The sequence below is a fragment of the Struthio camelus genome, chromosome 27, assembly GCF_040807025.1.
Source record: "Struthio camelus isolate bStrCam1 chromosome 27, bStrCam1.hap1, whole genome shotgun sequence".
In the NCBI taxonomy this organism is placed as follows: domain Eukaryota; kingdom Metazoa; phylum Chordata; class Aves; order Struthioniformes; family Struthionidae; genus Struthio; species Struthio camelus.
The window spans coordinates 7,775,441-7,803,331 of NC_090968.1; the positions used below are offsets into that span (position 1 = coordinate 7,775,441).

General features: G+C 49.1%; 1 protein-coding gene across 10 annotated transcripts in view; it reads right to left on the reverse strand.

Annotated features, from left to right (window-relative positions):
- ANK1 (ankyrin 1) overlaps positions 1 to 27,891 on the reverse strand; it is a 70,653-nt gene that overhangs the window by 32,944 nt on the left and 9,818 nt on the right. For 5 of the 10 annotated variants that reach the window (XR_011136465.1, XM_068920648.1, XM_068920645.1 and 2 more), the window contains exon 2: positions 9,610 to 9,702. The exons of 1 other annotated variant lie outside the window; for it this stretch is intronic. Coding sequence is in view for 8 of the 9 variants with exons in the window: in XM_068920648.1 (XP_068776749.1) it covers positions 9,610 to 9,702 (93 nt within the window). In the remaining variant the exon portion in view is untranslated. Of the gene's footprint in view, positions 1 to 8,944; positions 9,061 to 9,609; positions 9,703 to 27,891 lie in introns of those variants that run through there. 4 more of the 10 variants (XM_068920652.1, XM_068920650.1, XM_068920651.1 and 1 more) reach the window with 1 other exon arrangement.

The window sequence follows — 27,891 nt, forward strand, 5'->3', positions numbered from 1 at the left end:
GCAGCTCACCCCAACACCCCTGGCAGGGTGAGGAAGAAGCTCTAAGGGGATTGCTGTAACCACAGCAGCCTCCCCTGGCCCTGGAAACACTCGTCCTGGCTGAGCCCACTTTTGCTGTTCTCCAGAGACTGCTCGCTAGCCATGATAGTAAGTTCAGGTATTGGCACCAGTGACCCTGACCAAGCAGCCTGCAGCCAGGAGAATCACAACAGTCTTCTTTAACAGAAACAAGGCAATGCCTCCCTTGCACCACTATAGCACAGCCACGTTGGGCAATGCACAGGAATACTTTGAGCAACATTGTTCAGTAGCATAAGGCACCAAACGGGATGGACCACTAGAAGCTGGAGAGCAACACAGCAGGAATATGGTAACACAGTTCCACGTGGTAGGGATACCGGGCTGATGACCAAGGGCTGGTGCCTGCACACTGGGTCAGGCCTGAAGAGCTCTCTGCAACAAAGAGCCACGAGACACCTGCAGCAAGGGGGAAGGACACGCTCCTCCACCTCCACTAGAAAATTAGAAATCCTCTTGTACCACTCATGCCAGGACTGACCAAGAGACCTCCTGTGCCATGAGAGCTTACATCCTGCTGGGGCCTGACCCAGCCCCAGCTGGCCTGCAATGCCTGCAGCCTCTCTACGGAAGAGCATCCAGGGTTAACAAGCCCCTGGGAAAGGATCTGGAAGCAGCAAGGCCAAAGAGAGCAGTACTTGAGGCAGAGACAGGCAGGGTAATGCAGCGACTGGGCCCAGGGCTCTTCTCCTCCCCTCTGTTCTCAGTGTCAGTCATTTGAATTTGGACAATGAAGCAGGGTGCAATTCTGCTGCTTTCTGCTCTCCTCCACCTGCCTACCCTGGCCCATCCTTCCTGCCCTGACCATCCTAACCCAGAGGAATGTAGCCAAGCCCAGGGTCTGCAGAAACAAGGCGCCCAGCCAGGGTGCCCGGGCTCCCACCCTGCAGGGAACACCCAGCAGGACTCGGCCACGGCTCCCAAAGCAGGGGCCAGGTACCATGGGCTGCTCCGGGACCACTCTTGGCATGGGAGCGCCTGTTGTTATGGGAACAGGTGGCAGAGGGCAGAACTGCTGTTCTGAGCTGGGGGGAGCACATGCTGCCTGCCTGACCTCCCCTGCCACCCAGCTTGCTACCACCTCAAAGGAGAGCCTTGCTCATTTGGAAAGAGTCCCCAAATTCAAGACAGACCTGCTGACCTTGTGGAGGGCTGCAAGCACTGAAGAGCCACAGTGTGGCACTTCGGTGCTTCCTGCTCATTCAGGCTTATCGACTGCACTAGGCAGGACACGGCAGCAGCACTGTGCTCTCAGAAATGCACATTTGTGCTCCTAGTCCTGCATGTTGTCTGGGGCCACGACTCAGTGAGGAGATACCGACAGCTCCAAGCAACAGGTTTAATGCAAAGGACTTTCTCAGCTCTGGACCCTGCCAGAAGCCTCTGCATCTCGGTCAGGCGCAGTGACAGGGCAGCACCTCAGCTGTGCTGCAGACATGTTAGCTACAGCACAGCCCTTCCACAGCAAACCCCTCGGAAGTTCAAAGCACAGCTCAGCCAGCTTCTCCCACCCAGAGGACACACAGGGAGCTGCAAAGATTAAAAGGAAAAAACTCTACAGGCTCCAGCAGCAAAGGGGCTCCCAAAGCCCCAGCACACCCAGCAGCAGAGACCATAGGCAGAAAGCAAGCAGAAAAGCAAGGGGAGGTCTCTTTGGGCATGAAGGAGAAGTGCGTTGTATACTCACAGCAACGTCTGGACCGGACCTGCCCTTTCGTGCTGCCATAGTCCGGCACTTCAGCTGAAACCTGAGCCTGGTGTCCCCTCTCCCCCTCCTTGGTTATCTACTCCCCAGCTTTGAGAGAGCCAGTAAGTTACATTGCATTCTGTCTAAAAATACAGGCTCCCTCCTCGCTCCAACACAGACCCTGCAGGGATCGCCAGCCGCTAATGGAATTTGTTCATTTTCTCTCCATTATTGTGTCAGACAGGATATTTAATACCAAGCCGCCTCCAGAAAGCAGATGACCGCTGCCAAGTGCAGGGAGTGGATCAGAGCTGCAGGTGCCACCTTGGGGACAGCAAAGAAGAGCAGCCCCACAGACATCCCCAGGAGCCTGGCATTTCACAGGTAACACCTGCCACAGAGGAGGGGAGTTGCAGTGCCCCCTCTCCGACCCTCCAGATGTTGGGGCTGGGGCCCTGGAGAACATGGTGAGGCTTGGGTGCATCAGACCTACTGCTCTTCTGCTCCCCATGATCAGGGATGCATAGAAAATTGCAGGACATCAGACACCAGCAGTTAGACCACGCATGCAGCCAGAGAAGACGGGATAGCTCAGCTCAAACAGTAAAAGCAGAGGAAATAGATCTGTAAGCCCTCCTGACATCAGTATGCATTATTGGGACTGCCTACCTATTACTCAGGGGTATTCCTTCACAGCCGCTTGCTGTTACTTTGGGGTGTCACAGGGCTCAAGATAGCACTAAATTAGCCAGGAGAACTGAAGCATGGATTGGGACCCTGGCAACTCCTAAATTTCAACAAAAGAAAGCTGCAAGAGCAAGAAATGGAGACACTCTATGAACATAAGTAGATATGCATGTTGAAAGATGCACGCACAGCTCAGTTGGCACAACATGAGTGTACCTAAACACAAACACACACACAGCCTCACTACATGCACCCACTTGGCATTTGTGCACACACACACACTGCTGCACACATGTGCACATGCAGTCACTTGCTATCCATGTGCCCCAGAATATGCAGCAAATGCTTCCAAATGCAGAGAATGCCTCTAGTGGTTTTCCTATCTTTCTGGTTTGTAGTGTTTCTGTTCTCATTTGTCTTCCTAGCAATTTTCCAGGAAGGAGTTTTTTTCAAGGGGAGAAGACAAACTTCCTCACTTGCCATTGTGTACCACCTGCACTCCTACGCAGCTACTACATCCCCCACACAGGTGCTGCGCTCCACAGACTCGTGGACCTGTGAAATGGGAGGATGCTATTTCCAACAATTTCCAGAGGGAGAATCCTCAAATCTGGACTTTGCAAGACTATCTAAAGTAAAAACTATAACACAGCACAGTGGACCGTGCTTCTAGTCTCCTTCCCTCTCTTTTCTTTCAGGAAACAGCACCCCTTGTCTCCTGACAATCTAGATTTTCTCTTTTCTCTCTCCTGGCCCTGATTAGTGATTTCCTCCATTCCTATTCACAGATGTCTTTCTGCTCTTACAGCCCTGCTCTGCAAAGCATTACTGCTGCCAGATATGTGCCCTAGTCCCAACTCCCCTTCACCCCAAAATAAGACATCAGGGTCTGATGGAGTCCATTGCACTAGCTGTGGCTAAAGTAACATGCAAATGGACAGTTCCACCAAAACATTTCAGGATGGATTTCACAGGCTGCAGTCAGAGGTTCAGCAATCCTGCTCTGCTTGTCTTCTGGCCATGGTCAGAGTCCTTCTCTAATCTGTTCTGGCAGTGCAGTTGCTCTTGCTCCCACCCAGGGAGGGGCCCCCACCAGCCCCCTCTGCACATCACTGATAAAAGAAGGGAGGATCTCAACAACACTGCCTACTTCTGTGAAAGGCGGACATGTTTATCAGTCCCCAGAAACCCATTCTGCGCAGGCTGGTAAATGCTGAATGTAGATGATTCCCAAGTAAAAATGAGTTCAGAAACTCATGCTGATCTCACTGTGTTTTCTGGGCCACAAAGACAGGCAAGAAGCAAATTGCTGCTGCTGCTGCTCCAGACTGGCAAAAGGCACATGTGTGTCCTGCTACACTGCCCTCTTCACCCCACCTGCCCACTTGGCTCTTCTACCTGCAAGTTCTCTGCTGGAGCCAGGAGGCAGCCTGGGCAAGGACTGCAACTCCTCAGCTGTTCCTACAGCATCAGCGCAAGGGGGATGCCTGAGCTGGCTGCTCACTGCACTGTACATGGAGACACTCCAGAGATGCTGAGACCTCTTCAATGCAAGGATGCATACACAGGTCCATGGGACTGCCTGGGAACATGTCTTGCTATGGACATGGCAAAAGATGCCAAGAGAAAGAAACTGGGTGCCCTTTCCAACGAGTCTCTGACTCCAGCAGTCCTTGGAGAACAGCTCTGCCTGAGCCACAGGACAGCCAGGCTGCATATAAGCAGGTGAGGGGCAGCCTGCCCAGCTAGTGGGCCAGGGAGGTCTTGTGTAATCGGTGCTGCCATGATCTACTAGCCTTTCCCACTGCCTGCAAAAGAAAGTGCTTTCCCACTTGATACCAGCAGATTCCCTACTCCATGGGAAGAGCCACAAGGACTAGTTACAGAGAAGGAAAAGCGGGAGAGTTTGCTATCAGTTTGAGTTTCTGCTTTGAAATGGGCTATATTGTCTTCACTCTCTGCCCAGAGGTATTCCACAGCCAAAGCTGCCTGCAGTTGAAGCATGCAGCGCTACAGGGAATTCCAGGAGGCTCAGTTCTCAATCATGGCATTCATCCCTTGGCTTTCGCCTTTCCGGGTTTCTGCCCTATGTCTTCAGAGCCTCTGTTCTCAGCAAGGAACAGTGCTGCTCTTACGCAAGGGAAGAGCAATTGCAATGCAGATTTTGAAATGATGAGTGACTTCCCATGCCTTGAGGGGCAAAACTACCCTTTCTGCCAAATTGCAGTCAGCCCCAGCGGCCAGGGAGTTTGGGTCTGATCTGCTGCTGAGGCACGTGGTTGACACCTGCATGAGAAGAGAAGACAACTGGCTGCGCTGCTGTTCTACATTAGCACCTGCATGCCGGGGCTGAGGGAGGCAGACCAGTCCAGTACATTGTCTTTAGGACAGGCTCCCTCCTGCCAGCCCTGGCACTCATTCAGTTCGGCTTCTTCCAGGCCTAGCTACTGAAAAACGTTGCCTGCGAGGAGGCTCACAGACAGCTGCATTAAAAGCTTCCTAAGGCTGCTCTATAGCAGAAATCTTGAAAGCAATTAGACCCAATTAAACCATTAAGCAGGTTCCTATCTCATGAGTTTTGCCACTGCTGATAACTCTGCATCTTCAAACCTATCTCCTTTGTATTCTCTGGACGCCATGTGCTCCTACCAGCAGGATGCTTAGTAGCTCCCGCTTTGCACACTGCTGGCATCTGTTTGCAGCTCCATGGCTCTAACACTCTCTCCAAACCCCGTATCAGGAGCAACATGTGCCACATTTCCTCTGGGATACATTAGAAGCAAAGCTGGCTGAGGCATCTTGCAAACTGGGATGTGCAAACAGCATGGGGACAGCAGACAGACAGTAACAAGAGAACCACAATCTCTTCCAAGAGTCAAGCGCTGCTGTTAAGAGGAAGACACTGTCTTACCATTGGCCCTACATGGGATCTGCACTGTTGGGAGGCAGTGATGGCTTTCGGCCCCACCAAGCATGCAGCCAGTCTACCAATGAACAGGGAGAAACAGAGCCAGACTGCCATGGGCTTCTGGAGCAGTGGACAGAGGTAGCCCAGCAAGGATGCACCTGGCAGCCTGATGTTGGCACGCAATCATCACAACAACCAACAGAGCCCTAGGACTGGCAGCAAGAGGCACAGCTGACTCTTGGCAACAAAGCCACGTCTCCGCCAAAGCTATGGGCATCCTACCTAGACTCTACGCAAAGGTCCAAACCACATCCTAGGAGGTCTTTCAGTCACTTCCAGTTCTTAGTGCCAGGGTGCTGGAATGCACCACCAGTGCTGCCAGCTGGGGAGGTAGTGCAATAAACCTTGTAACATGCCTTGACTTTTGTTTAAAAGAATGAAGTTGCTTTGCTCATGTGGGCCTGGGTCCAGCAGTGGGTATGGTTCTCAGGTACAGCCAACTCCTTTGATGCATTATTTCCGGCGGACAGAGCAAACCCTTACATCAATGTAGCAGCTTACTTGTAAGAAACTGGCCAACCCAGGGATTTCTCTGGAGCCAGAGCTCATACAAACCTCCCTGCCTTCCAGGCATCAAGTGTCCAGATCAGCAGGTAATAATCTGGATCCTTTCTCATCAGCTGGGAAGAATATGTCAGCCCTGGAAACACACAAGATTGCCAAAGGCAATCAGAGCTGGCCTCTAGGGTCTCCCTAAGGAGATCAGGGGAGCCGAATCAGGGATTCAACTCAAAATGCCCAGAAACAGAAATCACACTGCATTTGCCTTACAAGAGCTTTCTCCCCTATCTGTATGCAAAACACTTGACACTCCCAGTGGTCCCTGCAGCAGAAATAAAACCTTCTGGCAGGTTTCTGCCTACTGGGTAGAAGAGAGGATTCAGCAGAGCACAGCATCTCCAGAGAGGCCATAGCAGCAAGGCCACCAGGCATATACTGCAAACTCAGACGAAAGAGAAAAGCAAAAGCATCAAGAAAGCTTGCCAGATAAAAGGATAAATCCATACACCCAAATACTCTTCTGTCGCCATCCTCATCCCTGGTCCACATGGTGCGGGACAGGACCACAGATCTCAACAGGACTGACAAAAGTCAAGGCACTGACAAGAAGAGGCCATCTGTGGAGGGCATTTGCCAAGTGAGCTTGTCCCTATTTCATGCAGCACCCCAAGTAAACCCTTTGTCTACGCTGCTCTCTGCTAAGCAGAGATTTCACAGTACCTCCAAGCTTCCCCAAGACACACACCTTTGTTTAACAGCCCGTCACAGGCCAATGGCTCATGCCCAGCAGAGATTCCCAGTGACCAGAATGCAAGGAGGGACCTAACAGGTCCAACAGGGGAGTCAAAGGATGCAGAAAGAGAAGGAATTGCTGAGAAGAGAACTCAACAAAACTCACAGAGGAGAAATACCAAAGCAAAGGGAAGAGAGCCCCTCGTGGGTTTGCAGGAAAGAAGGCAATTGTCAATTAGTTTGAGTTTTGAAAGTACTGAAAAAGGGGCAAGTTTTCAGGTGCAATCACCAGTCTGGATCCTTCATCATGCACAAGCCTCCATCATTACATAATAACGAGTAACTAGCTTTTAGAAACCCCATTTTTGCACACTTTTAACAGGAGGGGTGGTTCTGGACTGTCACTGGAGGTGCAGTTCAGTGCCAAGGTTAACTCTGTTCCTGCTGAGCACATTCATATCCTGACAGCCTCTGCCTTGGTGCCCTCCTTTCCCCCCTCACAGGTCCCCTTTGCTAGCTGCTGAAGCTGGAACAGGTTCACAACTACAAGAAGGCTGGATATCAGAAACCACTTAATCTGTCTTGAGCAATGACTTGGGAGCTGCCCCTACACAGTAGGAGCCAATCCTTCTGATAAGGATCCCCTGGTGCTACATCCCACAGCTCTAGGAAAGCTTACCTCTGTCAGTTCCCACCTGCTACTAAGAGTTTTTCTAAGTAGCAGCATCAAGATCTTGCTCTGTCATTTGCAAACCTTCATCTCCCCAGTGAAGTACAGTGCTAGGTCCAGCAGCAGTGAGGGGAGAGAGAAACGGGGGCCAGTCTAGGGGTTTGGACAGGGAGCTGGAGACCAGAGCACTATTCCTTTCACAGAGAGCTAAAGGCAAGGCAAGCATTAATACAGCTACCACTCCTGCCAGCTGGGGCCAGGCACACCCAGGGGAAAGCTGTCACTCTCCTTTGATGTTAGCAGGAGCCTCTGCTCTCTGCACATCCTGAAAAAGGAAAGCTATTTTTACCTCACCAGAAAGTATATAGACTGTGACTGAAGACAATACACCAGAGCCTGTCGCTCAGATGCTACACCTCTTCTTACAACATAACAGGGTTTGGAGTTGATTAGAGAGATGCAGCAGAAATGCGACTACTTGATTTTATCTCCTCCTTCCCTAATGCACTTTCTTCCCTGGATCATGACACAGTTCAGTCAGGCATGTGCAGAGCGTGCTGGGGAGCCCCAGAGTTGGCCGGGCTCTAGCAGGTTGCCATTGCAGGGGTGGAAGCCAGGGACTGTGAGGCACACCTTGTCAATCTGCCTCTGCACAGCGCCCCTGTGGTGAGGAGATGGGCTGGAGTCCAGAAATACTGTCAGGATCTGACCCAGTGCCCTCTGGACGAAGCTTCCTTCTCTTTTTTAGGGTTGCTTATAAACTGCTCCTAAATTCTGCAGTCTGCTCTGGCTCATCCTCTACCTCTGCTTCAGCAGGGCTAGTCCACACCTGCTTTGCCTGCCTGCGCAGGGCTGACAGCTCTGAGCAGTGGGCTGTCTGTTAGGATCTGCACACTGCAAGGGATCGCAGTGCAGACCCTACACCATGGCTGCAATAGATTGTGAGCTAGCAGTGTTCAGCCAGGGTGGTTTGGCCAGCGCTTGGGGGGTACATCCTCCAGAAGCCATGCAGGGAAGAAAGCACTGCCAAGAAAGCACCTGAAGCACAGGCCTGGCAATATATTCCTGCCAGCTGATCCCTAGGAAGGGCATGCAAGCAAGAGTTGTGGCAGCAAAGCCACCTGCTCCTCAACAGAGCTAGTGCAGCACCATGCCTAGAAAAAAAACGTCATCCTGTGCACCTGGCCCATAGCTTTGCTAGATAAAAAAAGATATGATGACACAAAAATCAACAGTTACCATTAGAATAGAGCAAAAAAAAAAAAAATACTGGGAGGTACCTCCTATATCCCAGTAAACCACTAGTGAGAAGGACAGAGGTGAGCACAGCACCAGGGGGACCTAGGGATTCTGGATTTAGTGCCAGGCTCTGCCACTGTCTCCCAGCATGACTTTAGGCAAGTTCCCAGCAAACCCTTTCTGCCCTCCTCCGGTCCCTTTACACTGCAGTCTTTTTTGAAAAGGGCCATTCTTTCTGGACCAGACTCAGGTCCATGTTACTGGCCAGGATATATCCATATTCCTGCATGCAAATAAACACTCTGACAGCTGACCTTATTCCTCTTCCCCCAGTGCTGCCCAGCAAGCCCCTTACAACCCCTGAGGCTGCCCAAATACTCACCCTCAAGTAACGCAGGCATGGCATCGCTGCAGGAGAAAGTCAGGTCACCCTGGATAGCCAGGGTCTGCAGGTCTGATGAGCCCACTTACACTGTAGCCAAACCAAATGCGAGCGGCCAGTGTGGAGGAGGTTTATCAGCAGCAGGACTGCACCCTATCACTGCTTACACGTGCCTGCACGCAGGCGCAACGGGGAGGCTCCTGCCTGGGGTCTGGAGATTACAGGGTGTCCCACGTCAGGGGCTTGAGGAGAGCTGCCAGGCTGGACACGAAGCGCTTCATGAGTGCTGTGCCCAAGGCACGCTTCATAAACATATCTGTGAGCCGTAAACAGGGTGGAGCCCACGTGCTTGAACCCTGCTCTTCAAACAGTACAAATGAAGACAAAACTTCAGAAGTACAAAGCAAAATAAAACTCCTCCATGGCCAGAAGAACACTTGTCTCTTGGTCTGTGCTGCACAAAGCATGCTAGGCCAGAGGCAGTTAACATGAGATCCCAGGCAGTTCATGGTCTCTGCAGACCTTGGCTGGGGCACAGTCCCAAAGTGAGGGACACTGAGAAGGAACTGAAATGGCAAATAACATCTAGTGACAGCAGCTCCAGGCCCTTTGCAGGGCCCGGGGCCTACTGCAATACAATGAACGCGCCCCTTCCCCCCTTCTACCTGCACAGCAGACTCCTGCTCCAGCATCCCTTCAGGAGATCCTTGCTTGCAGCAAGAAGGCAAGGGGTCCACAGTGGTTGGTGCATGCCCTCTCTGAAAGACACGCAAGGAGTCACACCAATTGTTCATAGGAACAGACCTCCTGGAGACAGCTCCCACCCACCCTCACACCGCACACTCAGGCACAGGATAGCGCACCAGCAAGTGATGCTTACTTGGCACTTCTGGCTGGCAGAACACATCCTTCTGTTAGTAAAAGATGCCAGTGCTTTGCTAACTCAATTTTGGGTCCAGATACTAAACTAGGCAGTCTTGACAAAGCACTAGGGGAGTGCAGGGGAGTTGCACAGCTTGGTTTCTATTTCTAGCTATCGTTCACCAGGTCCTTGTTGCGAGTTATAGATTCAAGAAGGCCAAGGTGCTTTCTCCCAGGCTCCAGGGCCAAACAAGTGAATGCGAGGCCCTGAGGCGATCACACATGGAAAGGCCTAGGCGGAATACAAACAAATACAACTTGTAGCACTTGCAGCTTCAGAGAGAACAAAACCAGCTCTGCCGATCTGTCTTCACTGGGGAATTCCTATAAAACAGCCCAGCCCACCACTGAGAAAGCAGAAAAAGTAGATCAAGACAACCTGTTAGGACAGAAAAATGCTTTGCATTATATAGAGATGGGAATTTTTATAACTGAGCAAAAGCCAGGTCGAAACATTAGAACAAAGTAGAATCCTTACCTCAGTATAAGGAAAACACCTTCCCCTTGTCCAGTGCAATTTAGTACTTCCCTGGAAGTCTGGGATCCCTCAGATGTTTGACCTATAACGGACTCTACCTCCAATACAGACAGAGCTCAAATGTAAACAACCAAAAGGACGGGCACTGCAGCTGCTGACTGGCACACTACATTTGCTCCAAAAAGCACTGCTGCTCTGAACCTACAGAACAGCAGCATCAATATATCAGTTATTGCATTTTTTTGTGCATAACTGCATGTCATGAATGCAAATAAGAGTCCTCTGCACTTTGGAGTCAGGACCTTACCAACTAGAGTTGACAGACCCATTCAAAGTCCCTGGCTTAGCATACTGCAGACTTCTTCCAGGCCCTGCAACTGCCAAAATAACACACACACTTGAAAAAGCCCTAGAAACAGGACCTCGGGGCTCCAGGTCATTCGGGGTTACCTCATGCCGCACCTCTGGGAAAAGCAGTGTAAAAGCAGCTGTGAGACCTCTCCACCTGCTTGCTGAACAAAAGTCCCCCCCCCCCAACACACACACACTTTTTTTATGAGAACTGTTTCAGGCAAGGACAAGGATTTCACAGAATCACAGAATCGTTTAGGTTGGAAGGGAACCTCTGGAGATCATCTAGTCCAACCTCCCTGCTCAAGCAGGGTCACCTAGAGCACAGCATTTCACTGTGATTTGTGCAGCCTCTGGCACTGGTAAGCACTTGGAGATCAGGAAGAGCAGCTTTCCTGAAGCTGGTACAGGGAAACTCAGGCATAGGATCATCTCCAGGGTGGTAAACCCTTTGGCTGCAGGGTCTCAGTTGGCTCAGTCCTACAGCTTTCCAGCTAGCCAGTGAAGCCATATCCTCCTCCTGAGGGTGGAGACAGGCCCTGCACAGGGCAAAGGGACGTTTCTTTGGCGTTTGGCTCCTGCCCAGGATTCCTTCATGCATGTTGCTTGCCCAGAGCTGCACCATGCCTGGACGAGGGAAACCCTGGGCCCGTGTGCAGAGCAGGAAATAGCTGTGGTGATGGTGGCATACTGCAATGGTAACCACAGGGCATATTGGTTCATGCCTAGCAGCCATGTGGTTGGCAGAAGAAGGAACTGCCCTAGGTCCCCAACACTGAGCCAGAGCATTTCTGCAGACATAAGAAATGAGAAAACTGCCCAAATTCAAGAGCCCCTGACAGGGATGTTCACAAGTCAGAACTACTCCGAAGGATGAAAAGACTTCACCACCAGGCACTGTCCTGACAAGCTCAGCCAAGTCAGAAGCCTTTGCTCCCACCTCGAGACCCGGGGCTCTGCCCACAGCTGCTGCCAGGCTCCTGAAGAGCCGGTTCCCCCAAACAGCACCGAACTGCCCTGCACCAGCTTCCCTGTGAATCAGAGAAAGTGCATGGACGCAGCTGAGGGGTCCTGGGCTATCCATGGCGTCCACACAGGCTAGCAGGTACAGGATGGTGGCAGACCCATGGACCAACAGCCAAGGTGGATGGGCATGTCACATGGCACTAGACATCTGTCTTTAGGCAACTGTACAGAGGCCACAGGGTTAAATCTATCAGCCACATTTCCATAGCTCTAGAAACAAAGAGGGTTGCAAGAGCATGAACGGACAGGGTCCCACAAGGTGGCTTGCTTGCTCCCTTCCCAGAAGAAGGGGAAGAACAGAGCTCCATGCCTTGAAACATGTAATATACTAAGATCCATTGCTTTCCTTGGCTGTTTGCAGAGCTGATGCAAGCTTCATCCCTAAGGGGACTGGTCTTTTTGCTACATTAACTGCAGTCCGTCATTAATCACATCTTTCTGTACGCTTCCTATGATCTCTCTACTAGATCTCATCTCACTCACTAGCACCCCAGTTGAGGCGAACTCTGTCCCTAAAGATCCCCCTATCTAACTGTGGACAGGTGAATTGTATATACCAATGCTGAAAACTAACTTTCTAGATCAACTCATTTTACTAGCATTTTGTCATCACCCTCTTGCCTGTTAGATCTAACAGCAACATCTTTGACACAGCTTACTGTTCTGGAGAAAACAGCAATACGGGCACAATCTTGTTTGAGAAACCAGAGCCCAGAAGAGCATGAAACTTAATGAATACAGCTCTAGTAAATTAATAGCTCTTAGTCCCAAGAGCTCTTTCCATTTCCACAAAAACACCTCAAAAAATTCAGTTCTCAGGCAACTCCTTAACATTTGCTTGTTTTCTGATCCTGAACTGAGGTTGGCTCATTCCCTAAAATTTTACACCATGTCTTCTCCCTAGTGGCATCTGAGTATGTGAATGTCTCCTTAAAGGCTTCTGAGATTCTACAGGTCAGTGTCATGTTGCACCCACAAAAGCTGACACAGAGCTAAATCAGAGCTCTGCAAAGAGAAAAGATTTACAATGAACACAACAGGAACACTCTCTCAGAAGAGCAAACTCATGATGCAAAAGAGTGGACAAAAACTGCAGTGAATAATAGCTGTCAGCTCCCACATGTGCCACTATGCACCCCCATGGGCTTCAGGGGATTTTTGCAAGCAGGGGTTCCAGTGTTTCTTAAGTGCCGTTCCCTGGATGCTATAAAATCTATCATACACATAAGAAAAATGATTTCTCCTTCTGCTGTCCCGCAATAGCTCTGGGATGGAACTCAGCAGCCCCCAAAATAATGAATTCCATCAGCAACTGCAGACAGAATTGGTGGGGCAGAGTGAAACTTTTTGGCAGGAATTAGAAAGAAGAGGGGACCTGTAAAGAAAACTTTGCCTTCAGCTACAAAGAGTTTTGGTTTTTTTCAAGATACAAAGTGCTGCCTCTGACCTTTTCCTGAGAGACTTTGAAGAAACTCTTCAACTGCACTATGATGTAGCCGTGAAAGAATGCAAGGCTCCTTCTTCTGTGCTGTTATCTTCCATGTAACTAGAGAAGCGATCTCTGGGCACCAGCCACTTTGCTCTCTGCTGCCAGTCCATCCTCAGCTGTTCTTTTCCTTTCACTGAAGGGAATGAGGAGTGTGGGGAGCACAGAGCTTTAAACACCCTGCCTTTGGGAAGGGTAAATATCTTTCTTTAACATTGTACTTCATTACCTTGAGGAAACTGTTTTTGTCACAGGAATTATATGCAGCCCTTTCTGCATTCAGCAGCTTGAGAAGGGATGCTAAAACAAGTCCAGGGCTGAAGTCACTGAAGGAGAGCTGCTCCTCTCTGAGTGCTCGTTGTGCCCTCCTGCTGCAAGGACGAGGGTATGCCAGGGGTTCGCCTTACTCCAGCGCTTCCCCTTTCTGCTTACAGAGAAAAATGCTCCTGGGCTTCCATCATCTGCTGAGGCTCCAAGGAGCAGCCAGGTTCCCCAGTTCTGGTCAACAAGCTGTTACCTTAGGAAACACGAATGCAGTTTTAAAGCTGAGTCAGCAGCAGAAGCTGAATAATTTAAATCCTTAGCAATTCTGTTACTGCTGCCCAGTCATGGACAGCAGGAGGTACTCGGCTGCACGCGAGGGGAGAGGCAGGAAGAAAATCAATGCAGCTGTCAGGCTGCTCCCTCCTCTTAAGAGGGAACAGCAGTGATATTGGGAGAAATAAGCAGACTACAATGCTCTGCAGTGCTGAATTAAGCACTCTTTTGCTCAGAGGAGGCAGTCCTCTGAGCACAGCAAGGCTGAGACTTGCTTTCCTGTGTCATTTGTTGTTTTTGGCATGCTGATCCATAATTTCACAGGAAGTCAATGGGTGCCTCACCTTTCGGACAACTAATCCCTTGGCTTCCAAAGTGCTAGAATCATCAGCCATGAGCATCAGAGAAAGCATGTGAAACATATGTCCTCTCTGACATCTGCTCTTTAGCTTTCTGTTAGAAAAGGAGCTATGCAATGTCATGTAGTGGGAGTGGGGCAAAGATTTGCTAAACATAGATTTTCCAGCCCTTGGTCTCTCCCTGCTTGCCCCCATCTCCTTCATTGTGGTGGGGAGGGGGGGAACTGAAACAGTTTATAAGTACTTCTTCCCAAAAAACAGCACCCAGAAGCACAGGATAGATGACAACCTGCAGGAAAACCAGCAGATCAGCTTTGCAAACCTCAGCAGATGAAGAAAGTTTCTCCCGTCTTACCTCTGATCTAAGAAACTCTTTCATGGTCTTACATTAGTTCAGAAGTGTTTGAGCTGTGGGATTCCCAAGGGAAATCCAGAAATACAAATTGAATAGATGCTTTTAGTGGAGCATTTATTGAGCTGTGTAACATCTCCAAAGGGATGATTTCAGAGACCAAATAGCTTTCTCTCTTACTCCAAGAGACAACTGCCCAGTGCCACCATAACCACAGTTTAGCCCCTGGAAAGGAAGCAGTCTGAGCCTGAAATTAGGAAGTCTGGGAAGCTGTTAGCCCCTCACTACACTTACACGGAGCAGTCAGACTGCTTCATAGCATGTGCCTCTTTGGCATCTTACATGAGTCATAAAGTATTCTTTTGGTCCTCATTCGGATGAGCCAGGCAATGCAACAGAAAATTTCATCACACCAATTTATATTCACAATCTTTCATGCAAGAAAAGATAAAGAGTTAAGATGCACAGAGTGCAGAGCAGCTGCTCCCAAAGGAAAGGAATATTCAGGGACTACTGTTTGTGCCCTGGCGTAGCTCTGCACTGTCCTGGCTGCAAAGGAAGAGATTTCTGCACAGACCAAAAGTGTTCAGTGCCCTCTCCATCCAGCTCTCCCATCCAGTAGACCAGAGGTTTAACGTTCACCTTTTTTTCCCTCCTGCTAGAGGCCAGCCAGTTCTGAGAGCAAAGAGTATCACCTAGCTCAGCCCGAATCGGCAAAAAATCCCAGCTCTGGGAACTCAGAGTTTGGCATTATGCAAACTGCATGGGCCAAGGGCAAATCCCTGCTTAATTACTGCTTATGATGCAAGTTTCTTCTTGGACTCAGGCAGCTGCCAGTCTGAAAGACATAACAAGACTCCCATCAGCCTGCAGTTAATCAATCCCACCTATTGATCCTATTGGGATCCTGTTGTAACTGAGAGATTACAGAACCACCAAGATCCCTAAATGTCCTGCCTATTTGGGGATCTCAAAATGGAGAGACATCCAGCACTTGGCTGTGGTGCATGCCTGGAGGCAGTGCAGACGGACATCCTGTGAGAGCAGATGAATGTGCAGTCCCACCTGGCACGCTGCACTCTGCTCCTCTTGGAAGGAAATCTACTCTGCTGCTGTGTATTGGAGGAGGGGAGCAAGAACTCAGGTCTCACCCCATTTACTCTCAGCAGTCGCCTGCTCCTTGAGCCCTGCAACATCCCCAGGGATGCAACCCTGAGATCCTCCTGTCCAGTCACGTTTGTTCAGGCAGTTTGACAGAACTTAGAAACCATTTCTATAAATCTCTTCTCTTTTTATTTGTCAAATTACTTTCCTCTAAGCTTGTACCTAGAACATCTTTTGAGCTTGAGTGACTCTGTGGTGTACACAGCCTTGTTGCCTGCTCTCTGGCAGGCAGAGAGCTCACCAAGGGGAAGAGGAAGTCTCTATTTTAATATTCGCAGCAAGAAACAGAGTGCACACCTGTGCTTTGACACAGGAATTGTCTAGTGTTTGATGAAAGGTCAGATATCAATAACAAAGTAGGAAGGTTTGCAGTAAAAAATAAATTATTTCCCATCAATATTCACACCACAATTGACTGCAACTTGTTGAGCTTTTTCCTCTAAGCAGACCTGGCATAGAGCTAGGCAGAATTAATAAAACGAGGATCAGCAAGAAGCTCAGTGGAACTGCAAGTGCAGCCCAGTCATTTGGAGGCAATGTCTGTGACAGTGGCAGTGCTGTGCCCCAGGTTACCATGAATTGGTGGTCACAGAGTCAAGGTACAAACAAAGCTAAATAACTCATGGGAAGTTTCCATTCTCTATACATTTCTAATTGACCTGGGTCTTTAAGCATCCCTACATGGGAGCTGGAATAGTAGCTTGACTGGGTTGTGCCATCAACATCAAAGGAAAACAAATTCCATAACAGGCATTGCCAAGAATATCTGTGAAAACAATAAGTGCTAGTAAAACCCAATTGTCACTAATATTTGTTCCTGGGGGTTAATCAGGGAGAGCCACTGAGATTATCATGAAATAGTTACCCTGCAGCAGCACACAGAGCCGGACTTGTCCCACTATTCTGCAAATAAAGCACTGACCTTCTCCCAGGAGGCCGGAGCCTCCCTTGCCACTGAAAGCAGATTCCACACACACTCCCAAGGTCACTCGCTCCTCTCTCTTTCCGTGCAGATGTCTAAGGGGATTGCAATAGGGTTAGACCACTCATACTGGCAGAGCTGGCCCTCCACAACAACCCCTGGCCCCAGGAGCCAGCTTGCGATGTGTGCAGCACTGCCTCTCTGCAGAGGGATCCCCAGAGCTGAACACCCTCAAGCAGAAGCTTCCAAGAGAGACCACTGATGCCTGGGCTGGGGAGGTGCCAGGGAAAACAGCTTCAGGGAGTGGAAGTTGGGCCCCGAACTGTAATCAGAGTTGAATTTTGCTTCCACCTATGGGCCAGAAAGAGTGTCAAGGACAGGCCCTCCACAACAACAAACATAGAAAATACAGCTGCAGATTCTGTCACGGCCTACAGCAGAGATGTCTGGGACAAGGGCCATCCCATTTCCCATTACCTTCCTCCCAGCTCTGACTATTTTGAAGCTTCACTATTTAACAGAAACATTGTCATATTTGCCGTCTGTGTGGTAATTTTACCCCAAGGCAATTAATGCTCGTATAGAAAGTCCAACTTAACGAGACTTTTGAGAGGGAAGAAGAGGGAAAACCATTGTTTTCTCCCGTTTCCCAAACTATAGTTGAAGCACTTCATATGTAAGTGTCTGAGCTTAAGGTCATGTTCTAAACCACCACAGGAAGTTGTAAATGAAGGAGGCAGTCAGAGAGATTTTCACGCTTAGCCCCATGCACCTATTGATTACATTCCTTGCTATCAGGAGCAGGTGTCAGCTACGTCTTGGGAGGCAAGGCACACGGCTCCTCTTCTGCCTGCGGTGCTTGGCTTCGAGAAAGACAGGTACTGTAAGGCTGGAGCAGCTGGCTCTAAACATCTTCTCTCTACTAAGAAACCCACTCAGAGCAATAATCCTCCTGCTGAGTGACTGTGAATGATATGACAGCCAGGCACGCTGACAAGCACAACAAATGCTGCAATGCTTTGGCTTTTTTGTTTACCAAAAAGCCCCAGAAGATGTAATTGTTTTCAGTTTGCAGAGAGCAGCTTTGCAAATACATTTCCAGCCTCTCAATCCTGCAGTCTTTGCTCTTTCTAAAGGGCTAATCCAAAGCTTTGGAACAGAAAAGTTCATGCCCCGAGGTCTGGAGTGCAACTGCACATTCCTTCTCCTTCCAGGAGAGTCCAATCCCTCACAGACAGCCAGGACCTAGGAAACCTGTGCATATGCTGATCACCTTGCTGAACAAACAAAAGAGCCAAATGCTTTCTTGGATGCAGATCCATCCTGTGTTCTGATGACCAGTTACCATTGATTTATTTATTTCTCAAGCACCCCAGGCATGCCTGGATGACATGATATAAACTTTACGGCAAGAATCCAGCCCACACCACTGAGTCCTGCTCACAGAACAGCAACCCGCACCTTTCTCCAACTGCTGCAATATTCTGAAGAACAGTTTGGCAGATCTGCAGAAAAATCCACTTGAAATCTTAAACACTATCAGTTCCATTTAAGGATAATTAATGAATGATTCAGAAGAGATGTGCACATTTCTGTTTTATGCCCACAGCCCTGCTCTCACTGATCAGCATTTAGGATATTTCATCTCATAGTAACTTTTCCTAAGGTCTAATTGAATTACATAAGATGCCTCTGGATGAGAGAAGCAGAGTCCTGGAAATACTCACTCATACACTACTTTGGAAAGTGAGCAGTTCTGCAGAAGAGGAGTGAGGCCAGGAGCCAAGCTCAGAGAAAGGCAGGAGATCACCACACTGATGAGAGATGGAAGAACCCCAGCAATGTGTGCGCTGGTATGCCACACGCAAACTCACGTGGCCCTTCTTAACACAGAAAACAAACAGGCCTCCGCAAAGCCAAGCACAATGTGGCCTTTCCCACAGCAGTCTGCCTGGTGTTCATATTGGCCCTGCAACCTAAAGTGCCTATAAAAGTATATGCACAGAGATGGGAACAAGCTTTCAGATTACAGGATAAACTACTTTTGTCCACCTCCCCCTTGCTACCCCAGACAGGACTCAGACCTTCTGCATTTTCTTCCAAAGAGATCACATGTCAGACAGATAACATGTCCTGAACTGTCCTTGCTGTGTTAGCAGCAGACCTGGCTCTCCGAGTCAGGCTTGACAGAAATTCTCCCCCGCTGACACGTTCAGCAAGTCCAACGCAGCATCTACAGAGGCTACGCTGGCATCCAGAAACATTGTTATTGCAGTACTCAGGCACTTCCAGCTGATCCAGCAAGCGCATTAGGCCTGCCTCCACTGGAGAACGTGGGATAGCAAGGACGCAGTAGGGAAGCAGGAAGTAGCCTGGCGACATCTGTTCATTTCCCTTCACTGCGCTCCCAGTTGTGAGCTGTAGTGAGCACAGGGACGGCGAGCAGGCTGCTCTCAGAGCTGGCGAGAGCCAGCCCCTTTGCTTTCCCAGTCCTTCCAGAATGTGCTGAAACCCCCTGCCCTGCATCAGTCTGTAACCCTAGCTGAGAGCCACCCCAGCACTCCCTGCATACGAAGGAAGCTTCACTGGGGGAGGGGGGAGGTGCCCCTTCCCATCTTGATCTGCTCCTGAACCGAAGAAGTAGCACAAACTGAACATATTCACTCAATTTTAGAGACAGGGAATAAAACACAGATAGAAGTGAAAGGGAGCAAAACTGTGACCAGAGGCTAATGCTTTCTGGGTCAGCTTTCCCTGCTGTAGGCTCTAGAGAACTTGTGCATGCCGGCAGTGGAATGAAAACTCTTGCTCTCCATTCAGCATCCAATTCTGCATTGCAGAGCAGTGCACCAGGCAGAGTCTGTAGGAGATTACAAGTCACTGCCCAGGGAGCAATGGAGAACCCCAAAGCGTTTCTATTCCACATAACAGATCAGGTTTTGTTCTCCCATAGGTCTCTTGCTGCCTGGCAGCAGAATCAGCTCAAAGTTACTTGAGGATAAACACAGAAAGGGATAATGGACTTTGTTCTATCAACTTTCATGGTCTTTGCTACACTCCTGCCAACAGCTTCCTTGTGCCTGCCTTTCTACTTCTCTGATATGCAAAGTCACTGCATCCCTAGCTCCTCTGCCCTCCACCCTCAAGCCCAGGTCAGAACTGTGAGAATGTAAATACAGACTGGGAAAACACTGCAACATGCTACAATGTGGAATTCCTGACAATCGGCTTCCCCACAGACCAGACATACCCCAAATCCTCAACTACACCTATTGCAGGCAACTGCTTTTGAAAAAGTCTGATTTTGCCCTAAAGCCAGCCTGTTCTATAGGCCACAGCTACAGCTATGGAAGCTAAGCCCTCTAGAGACAGGAATTTGACCTGAAACATCATCTTTTCATAGACAAGCGGAAGAGGTGTTTGAATGCTATGAGAGCATCATTCCTGAGATATTACCGAGAAAACGGTACAAGTTCAGGTGCAAGTATCTGAAGGGGGAGTGTCAAGAGGATGAGGCCAGCCTCTTCTCCGTGGTGCCCAGCAACAGGACAAGAGGCAATGGGCAGAAACTGAACCACAGGAGGTTCCATCTGAACCTGAGAAGAAACTTCTTCACTGTGAGGGTGACAGAGCATTGGAACAGGTTGCCCAGAGAGGTGGTGGAGTCTCCTTCGCTGGAGATATTCAAAAGCCATCTGGATGTGATCCTGGGCAATATGCTCTAGGTGACCCTGCTTGAGCAGGGAGGTTGGACTAGATGATCTCCAGAGGTCCCTTCCAACCTAAACGATTCTGTGATTCTGTGAAAACATATACTTCTGTTGGTATGCCCCTGCTTGTAGGAACACTGGGTCTGCAGCCCCCTTAGGAAGTCTAGCCCTAGCCTGCAGGAAACAGAGACATTAGTCCTATGCATATAGAGTCAACAAAAACAGAAAGCACCTTTTGCTGCGGATCTGTTTGTAATTAATTCAGGAGTGCATAGAAACTTGACAGTGGGAATGAAGCTGCATCCACTTCACGATCTTCTGAAGACTGCACTGACTAACAGCACCAGGGCCATGGCACTGACAGCTGGTTGCCCAAGCTATGGCAGCATGAAGAGCAAGGGGGGGATGATTGAGATGACCTGCTCTCCTTCCTCAAAACACCTAGCTGTTCCTGAGCACCTACCACTGTACCCCAAAGGCCACTGGCTAAGAACATGTCAGAATAAGTCACATGTGTGCCTGTTCCCTCAGCAGACATTGGCTGGAGGTGCCAGAAGCACCCAAGAAAGAAGAGCTCACAAAGCAGCACTGAATTTCCAGTGGCAATTATAGCACACAATAATAAGGGTTAGGCATTTTGCCAAAGAAATGCAGCATTTCGGCTCGACAGACTAATGGTGAGGGCAAGCAGCAGACCCCTTGGTAATGCTGCTGTAGGAGAGTGCCCAGATCCATGCCATATTTTCACAGCATTTTAAGCTCAGCTTTGTTTTCACTCCTGGTCATCACCCATAACCAGCCCAGAGCCACAGGGGACAGAAGAGGTGCCTGGGACAGATGCCCTGAGGACAGACTCACTACACCAGTGCTAGGCACCTATGGAGTTAACACCTGCAGCAGGGCTGGCTGCCTCTGTTCCCTTAAGAGCCAGTGCAGAGGAATAAGCGTTTTTAAGGACACAGTTCAGCTGACCTACTTCCGTGTGGGATACACGGTGGGAAGGACTCCCGACTGGAGGGTGCTGAGGGGGGCAGTCCAGATGCAGCGGTCTGCATCACAGCACCCCTAAAATGGAGCAGATGGGCCCCTTCCGCAGCAAGGGATCCACTGGCAGTGCCAGGGACACTGGCGCACCAGCCAGGACACTGGACTCAGGTGCCTGGACAGCAGCCCTGCTCTGCTCTGACACAGCTGGCGATGCGCAGTCCCACCCCGGAAACATCCACATCCTCTCCCTTGCTGCTGCCATGGCAACGCCAGAGAGAGCCTCCACCAGCCTTTGATGTGCTGATCTGTTTAAAGCATGCAAAATGCCATTCGGAAGCTGCTGTGGAGCTGTGGAGGGGCACCTGGCCGCCCTGAGGACAGAAGGCTCTCCAAGGAGCAAGGGTTACTGCACATGGCAGGCACCGCTGCGGTCTCCTGCCAGAGCGAGTCATCACCAGCATGATGTTGTCTCTGGGCTCCAACTCACCCACTTAGTGGAGTTCAATATTTAACATCAGACAAGCTGCTGTTTCACAGACTAATTTGGGTTATTAATAAACAATCCCCCACTAAATGATTCAAAAATAAGATACTGTTACTCCACATTATCAGCGAGTGCTGGGAGTTGAGCACCACATGAGTGCTGGCCACAGAGCAGTTAATAGGGAGACAGGCAGCGCTGCTACAGGTCACAGAAATGCCAGCAGAGCCAAGCGGCACGTGGCATAGCATGTCCCCATCTCCCATTGCGTCACAGGAGGAGGAGGAGGAAGTTATTCTAAATGACAAACAGGTTGCGTGAACCACAGGAAAAGCAGGCTGTTTGATCTCCTCTCCAGCAGTTCACTGAGATCCCCCTCCGTTGCAAGGATACCCCCAAGCTCAAAAGGACTGCACAATTACTTCAAAGATGAATTCTCTTCTAGCATTCAGCACCAAGATTCCCTGAGGCTTTGCATGAAATTGATGCTGCCAGTGCCAGGAAATGCTAGACACTCACCCTGCACCACACCTGCCCTTGATGAGCTACCAGACTAGGGAGATTCAGGACAGTTAAAATCCTGAAACATGAAGGCATCAAGGAAGATTTTTATGTATTTGATGGGGTTTTATGCTCGACTTCAGCAGAATTTGCATTACAACATGAACCACAAGAACCTGTAGTCTCCTACAGAGATAAAGCATATGTCCTGCACTCTCCCATTTCCACCACTTTCATTTGAAAACTCAACCTACTTCACAATCAACAAATTTTTCCTGTGTTCTTTCACCCTCTTGCTAAACTACTGTGACCATACCAAGAATAAGAGGAAACGGCCTTCAGCAGCCCTCAGAAATGCTACAGAGAACTCAAGGGACTGGAGAAACTTGACTTCAATTAAAATTGCAGCATGAATTAAAGGAAGCAGAATGCAATTACACAGAATCACGGAATAGTTGGGGTTGGAAGGGACCATCTGGTCCAGCCTTCCTGCTCAAGCAAGGTCAGCCAGAGTGGGTTGGCCAGGACCATGTCCAGTCAGGTTTTGAATATCTCCAAGGATGGAGACTCCACAAACTCTCTGGGCAACCTGTTCCAGCATTCAACAGCCCTCACAGCAAAGAAACATTGTCTGTGTTCAAGTGGAATTCCCTGTGTTTCAATTTGTGCCTGTTGCCTCTCATCCTGTCACTGGGCACCACTGAGAAGAGTCTGGCCCTGTCTTCTTTATACCCTCCCTTCAGATATTTATACGCATGTATAAGACCCCCCCCCCCGAGCCTTCCCTTCTCCAGGCTAAAGAGTCCCAGCTCTGTCAGCCTCTCCTGGTATGACATATTCTCTGATCCCTTAATTATCTTTGTGACCCTATTTTACCTGAAAAGGAATTTGGCTGAACAGAGGAGTCAGTCCACATATACATGCACAGACACATACACACACACACACAATTTCTTGGGAAAAGCATCACAGGAACCCTGACAGCAGCTATGCGAGCTGCTGGAAAACAGGCTCAAAGACAGCTGAACCCAAAACATCTAGGTTTCCTACTTTTATTTTCACAGAGTGTGGGGGCAGGCTGAGCACTTGTTTTACAGTGAACACCCTGGCTGTGCATGCCTGTGAATGAAATTAAATAGTAAAGAAAACCCTATTAATTATTTTGTGGCTTCCTCAAGTTTTTTTAAAAAAAAAAATCCATTTTTTTCCTGCCAACAGGTGGAGGTTGGGAAGCACATCTTAGCCACAGCACACACTGTGGCAAAGACAGGAGAGCACACTGGCTTCCTTACAGTTGCTTTGCTGCCTTACCTGCTGACCGTGTTTTGGAACATGGTCCTGCTGGGTGCCTTCAGCTCTTCACTGAAGCTCTGTTGCTGCCTCCAACAAGTGTAAGGTAGGTGCCCCTCCGACCAGGGCTCAGCCTCTTGAGCAGCTCTTGATTGGTGCTGCAGGTGGAGGGCAAAGGAAATCCTAGTGAAACTGGCAGCTCAGCTTAATTCCTGCTTTGAGATACATATTGTTCTGAGTTGTAACTGGAGGGCAGTGCAGCAACACCTGGCTGCCTCAAGCTCCTGGTCAGATCCTGCAGTGAAGGAAGCACCTTGGCTATCCGCTTACTTGAGTCCCATAGCATTTCTCGCCTTCATAAGGAAGCAACTTCACTACTGCAGCTGTGAACAAAGCCTCTGGATCAGCTTGCCCCATGTGTCCTCACAATACTCCGAGCTCTAGAGCATGACTTTAAAGCAAAGTGAGCTAGTGAAAGATGCCAGCTCCTCTGCCCAAATACCTGCAATTCACCCACAGAGTCTGCGGCAGCACAAGAAAGGCAGAATGAGCGTTACCCACATGCCCCCTCTGGCAGTGTTGACAGTGCCATGCGGTGCCTTGGGAGACACTGTAAAAAGGTGCTGCTGATCCCTGCTGCTATGTTGTCAGGAGGCAGTGAGTGCTGCCATCCCACATTTTGGCATGATGTTGTTCACATCTTGCTGTGCTGCTGCTGGCCTTGGGACACTCTTCTGGCATGTCTAAGAGGCATACCTCACTGTTGATGGGGATGAGCTCCCACACGTTGAGAAGGACTTTTGCTGATACAGTATCTCAGTACTGATGGGCAGCAGATATTTTATACCATTGTTCTGTGATACTCCAGCTCTGCTTACTGCAATCTCAGTGCTGCAGATATTTGACAGTGGGTTTGACGGGAAGGATTTTTCCCAGCATGCACAGAAAGGGGGTCAGCCTGCTGACAGCCATGCTGCTGTGTAACAGGAACACATTGTTATGCATCAGTGTGGTGGCACATCCAACCTGCATGTGAAGAGAGCTGCCATGCCATGCTCCACTGAGCAATTCTTGCTTGGACCAAAACTACTGTTACTGTGAGCTGAGCCGAACCTGACAGGCAAAAAGCTGAAGGATATGCTTAGAAAATTATAGCCTGCATGCCAAATACAGATGGTATGCAGGCAAATACTTCCTGCATGGACTTCCTACTGACTTTGCTCAGGCCTCTTGCCCTAAAGCTGAAACACCCCCATGCCAAAGACATTGACCCACAGAGTGTAACTTCTGTCTCAGCATGAAAGATGAGAAGCAGAACCATAACCTTCCCTCACCACAGTGAAAGCAAATTAGGTAAGTTTTCCCTTTAATGACAGCTCTCTGGAACATCACCCCCCCCATTCCCCATTCCCCATGGCCACCGTCAGCTTGAGTGCTTTCATCTATCACAAGACAAATGGCAGAGGAAAGGGAAAAAAAAAAAAGAAGAAAAAATGAAGTTGAAGAGAAACTCCTTGCAGAGGTTTGCAAGTCAAGGAAACTGGATTATTTACTCTCAGCATCCTATTTAAGAATATGCAGTGTACTCCTATGATCAAATCCATGGGAATCATTGCAGCAGAACATTGTTGATTCAAACAGCAGAGTGAGAACCTAGGAAAGGAAAAGGTGTGCATATGACCATGGTGCACAGTAAAAGCTCACACTTTCAGTCATCAGCAGAGTACAGCCTATTCCCAGGCAGACCAAAGGAGGAGCCCCTCCTTTTCTCTCCCTTCCGCTTTACCATGAATGAAAGAAATAGCTTGGATGGTGTCCCATCTCTGCCTAACGCTCCGACAGAGTCTGTCCAGTAGAAGCAAGGTACAGGCCAAAGCAGCCATTTTCTCCTCCATCTCTTTAGTTTGCATAACAGCTGCAAAAAGGCAGACAACTGACCGGTAGGAATTTGCCTTGCCTTCCAACATATTTTCACAGTCTTGACTTGTTGCACCTTAAGACTCTGCTTCTCCCAGCCAGCCGATCTGAGGTATCAGAAAGGTGGGTAGTTTCTGAAACTTTCCACATGCTAATAACACCAGTTTAGCTTTGTTTTTAAAAGATTATAGAGAATAATGGAGCAAAAGGGATGGCTTGTTTTGGACTTTCCGGTTCCAAAGTCAGTCATATTCAATGTCCATCCAAAGCACCAGCACAAGACTCTCTCATTGCAGACTCCTAAACCGGGGAGACCAGGCATGCAGCAGAATAGACTAGTAGCTCCAGCAACATGGACAAGGCATATTCCAGGAAGCAGCATGACAAGCTCTCCACAAAAACCTCACCAACACTTTACCCACGAGGCTGCTAGATGAGAGCAGCTAGCAGGTTGATGGCACAGTTGTTCTGAAATCGCCCAGGACTCTCAGTATTTGCACAAGGTATTCCAAAGTCTTTGAGCACCATTCACAACAACTGCCCTGTAAATAACCACTTAGAGCTGGGCTATGGAAGAAAACAGCATCTACTGCTGAGCAGAGCAGTTCTTTCCAAGCAGAGCAATGTTTGCCCATTAGGACATAGCACCTCAGGCCTGGGAGGCAGTGCCTGCAACTGGGGGCAGAGAGGGAGAGAGAGCTGCTGAAGTATCTAAAAAGATACTGAGTTTAACTGCAGCATGTTTGGAGATGGAAGGGTCAAATGCCTCAGAAAGCCTGCTACAGAGTATCCCACAACACTCATCCAAGGCAAGGCTCCGAGACAGGCTGGTTCAGTCAATCAGATTGCTGAGCAGTTGTTGTGAGCTGACAGCACAGACACTCCCCTCTTCTCTTCCCCAATATGTCACTTAAAATAGATGGCAGACCCTCAGGGTGCATCCTATGCAGTGCATAAGGATGGCAGGCATCTGTGCTGCCTCAAGCTCCACGAAAGTGCCAGATGACACGGCGATAGAGTTGGAACAAGATCTAGATGGAGCAATTGCCCTGACAGACCAATGCCTTTGCTGCCTGCAGCCAGCAGTGAGATATCTGCACAGTGATCACAGGGCCGTCGGCAGAAAGGGGCAGTATCTTTCCTGTGTTCAGAGATGCTGTATGAAAGTCAGGAAGGTCACAATTAAAGCCGAAATTGTCCTTAACTCACACCTGTCTCTAACTCACCCAGCACAACAGCACATTTTCATAGCGTTTATCCTATTCTTTGTTTTGTGCTGTAATCAGCAAGTCCTGGGAAAGAGTGCTCTCTATTCCAGGCGTGGCATCATGACAGAACTAAATGGACCTGAGTACGCTATGCATTTCCTGTAGAGTATCTGGAAGCCTTGGTTTTCTGGACAAATGACACTGTGAAAGGTGGAATTACTCACTCTTCCTTTGAGGAGACCATCAGATGTGTTAAAGATCTAACATTATTTATTTTCTACGGTATAGTGGCAAAAGGTTTCACCCCTCTGTTCCCTGCCTTTCCCAGATAAGAGGTCCAACATATGCATGCGAACACATCCTATAAGCCCTGAAAAGGCCCGGTACCATGCTGCAGTAAAGGACTGTAGCGTTCATTTCCACTTTTTGTCTTCCTGCAGTACCTTTTTGCTTAAACAGGAGGCTTCCAAATGACCTGGACACACACACACATGCGCGCACACTCTCTTTCCCTCTTCCCTCATCTCTGTATAAATATAGAAACCTTGTCTGTTTTCTAAATGCTATCCTGCTGCTGCATTCTCTGTCTCCACCTCCCAAAACACTTTGATGAATACCTGCTGCTTTGTTTCTGCTGTAGATTTGTTCACTAACAGTTGTACAAGCTGCAATATTTTGAAGCCCTAGATTTAACATAGTCCCCTGCTCCTGCAGCCCCAGCACAAAAATGTATGGCTACAGCTTAATGTTTCAGCCATTCAACAAAATTTGGCTCACAAATAGGAAGGGAGCTTGGATTTTGCTGCTGTCGGCGCATTGTGGCTCAAAGCATGACATAGTTCAGCTGCAAATGGCAATGTGAATTTTCAGAGAGTTGTGGGATGCTGAGTAGTCCCCTTAGAAAGAGAGGGAGACGTCAGGAACTTCCCCGCTCCTAGGAAGCTGTCCTCTACTCATCTAAGACTTTAACATGGCTGGTCTATCCAATCCAGGCCTGATGTTTTCAGAATCTGTGCTCATGGCATTTTGAGAGCTGGTAGTGAGGTCTGCTGCAGAGATACAAGTAGGGCAGGGAGCCCAGAAACCCCTGCAATCCTTAACCCATCCTTGCATCACACCCCCGGTGATGCTGCACCTTCCCAGACCAGCACAGAGCAGGTACAGTTATGAAGAACCTTGACATACTTAGACAATTACACCAAATTAGCATAATTCAGACTAAACTTCTAATTTTAGCACTCTCTAAAGCTGCTTTCC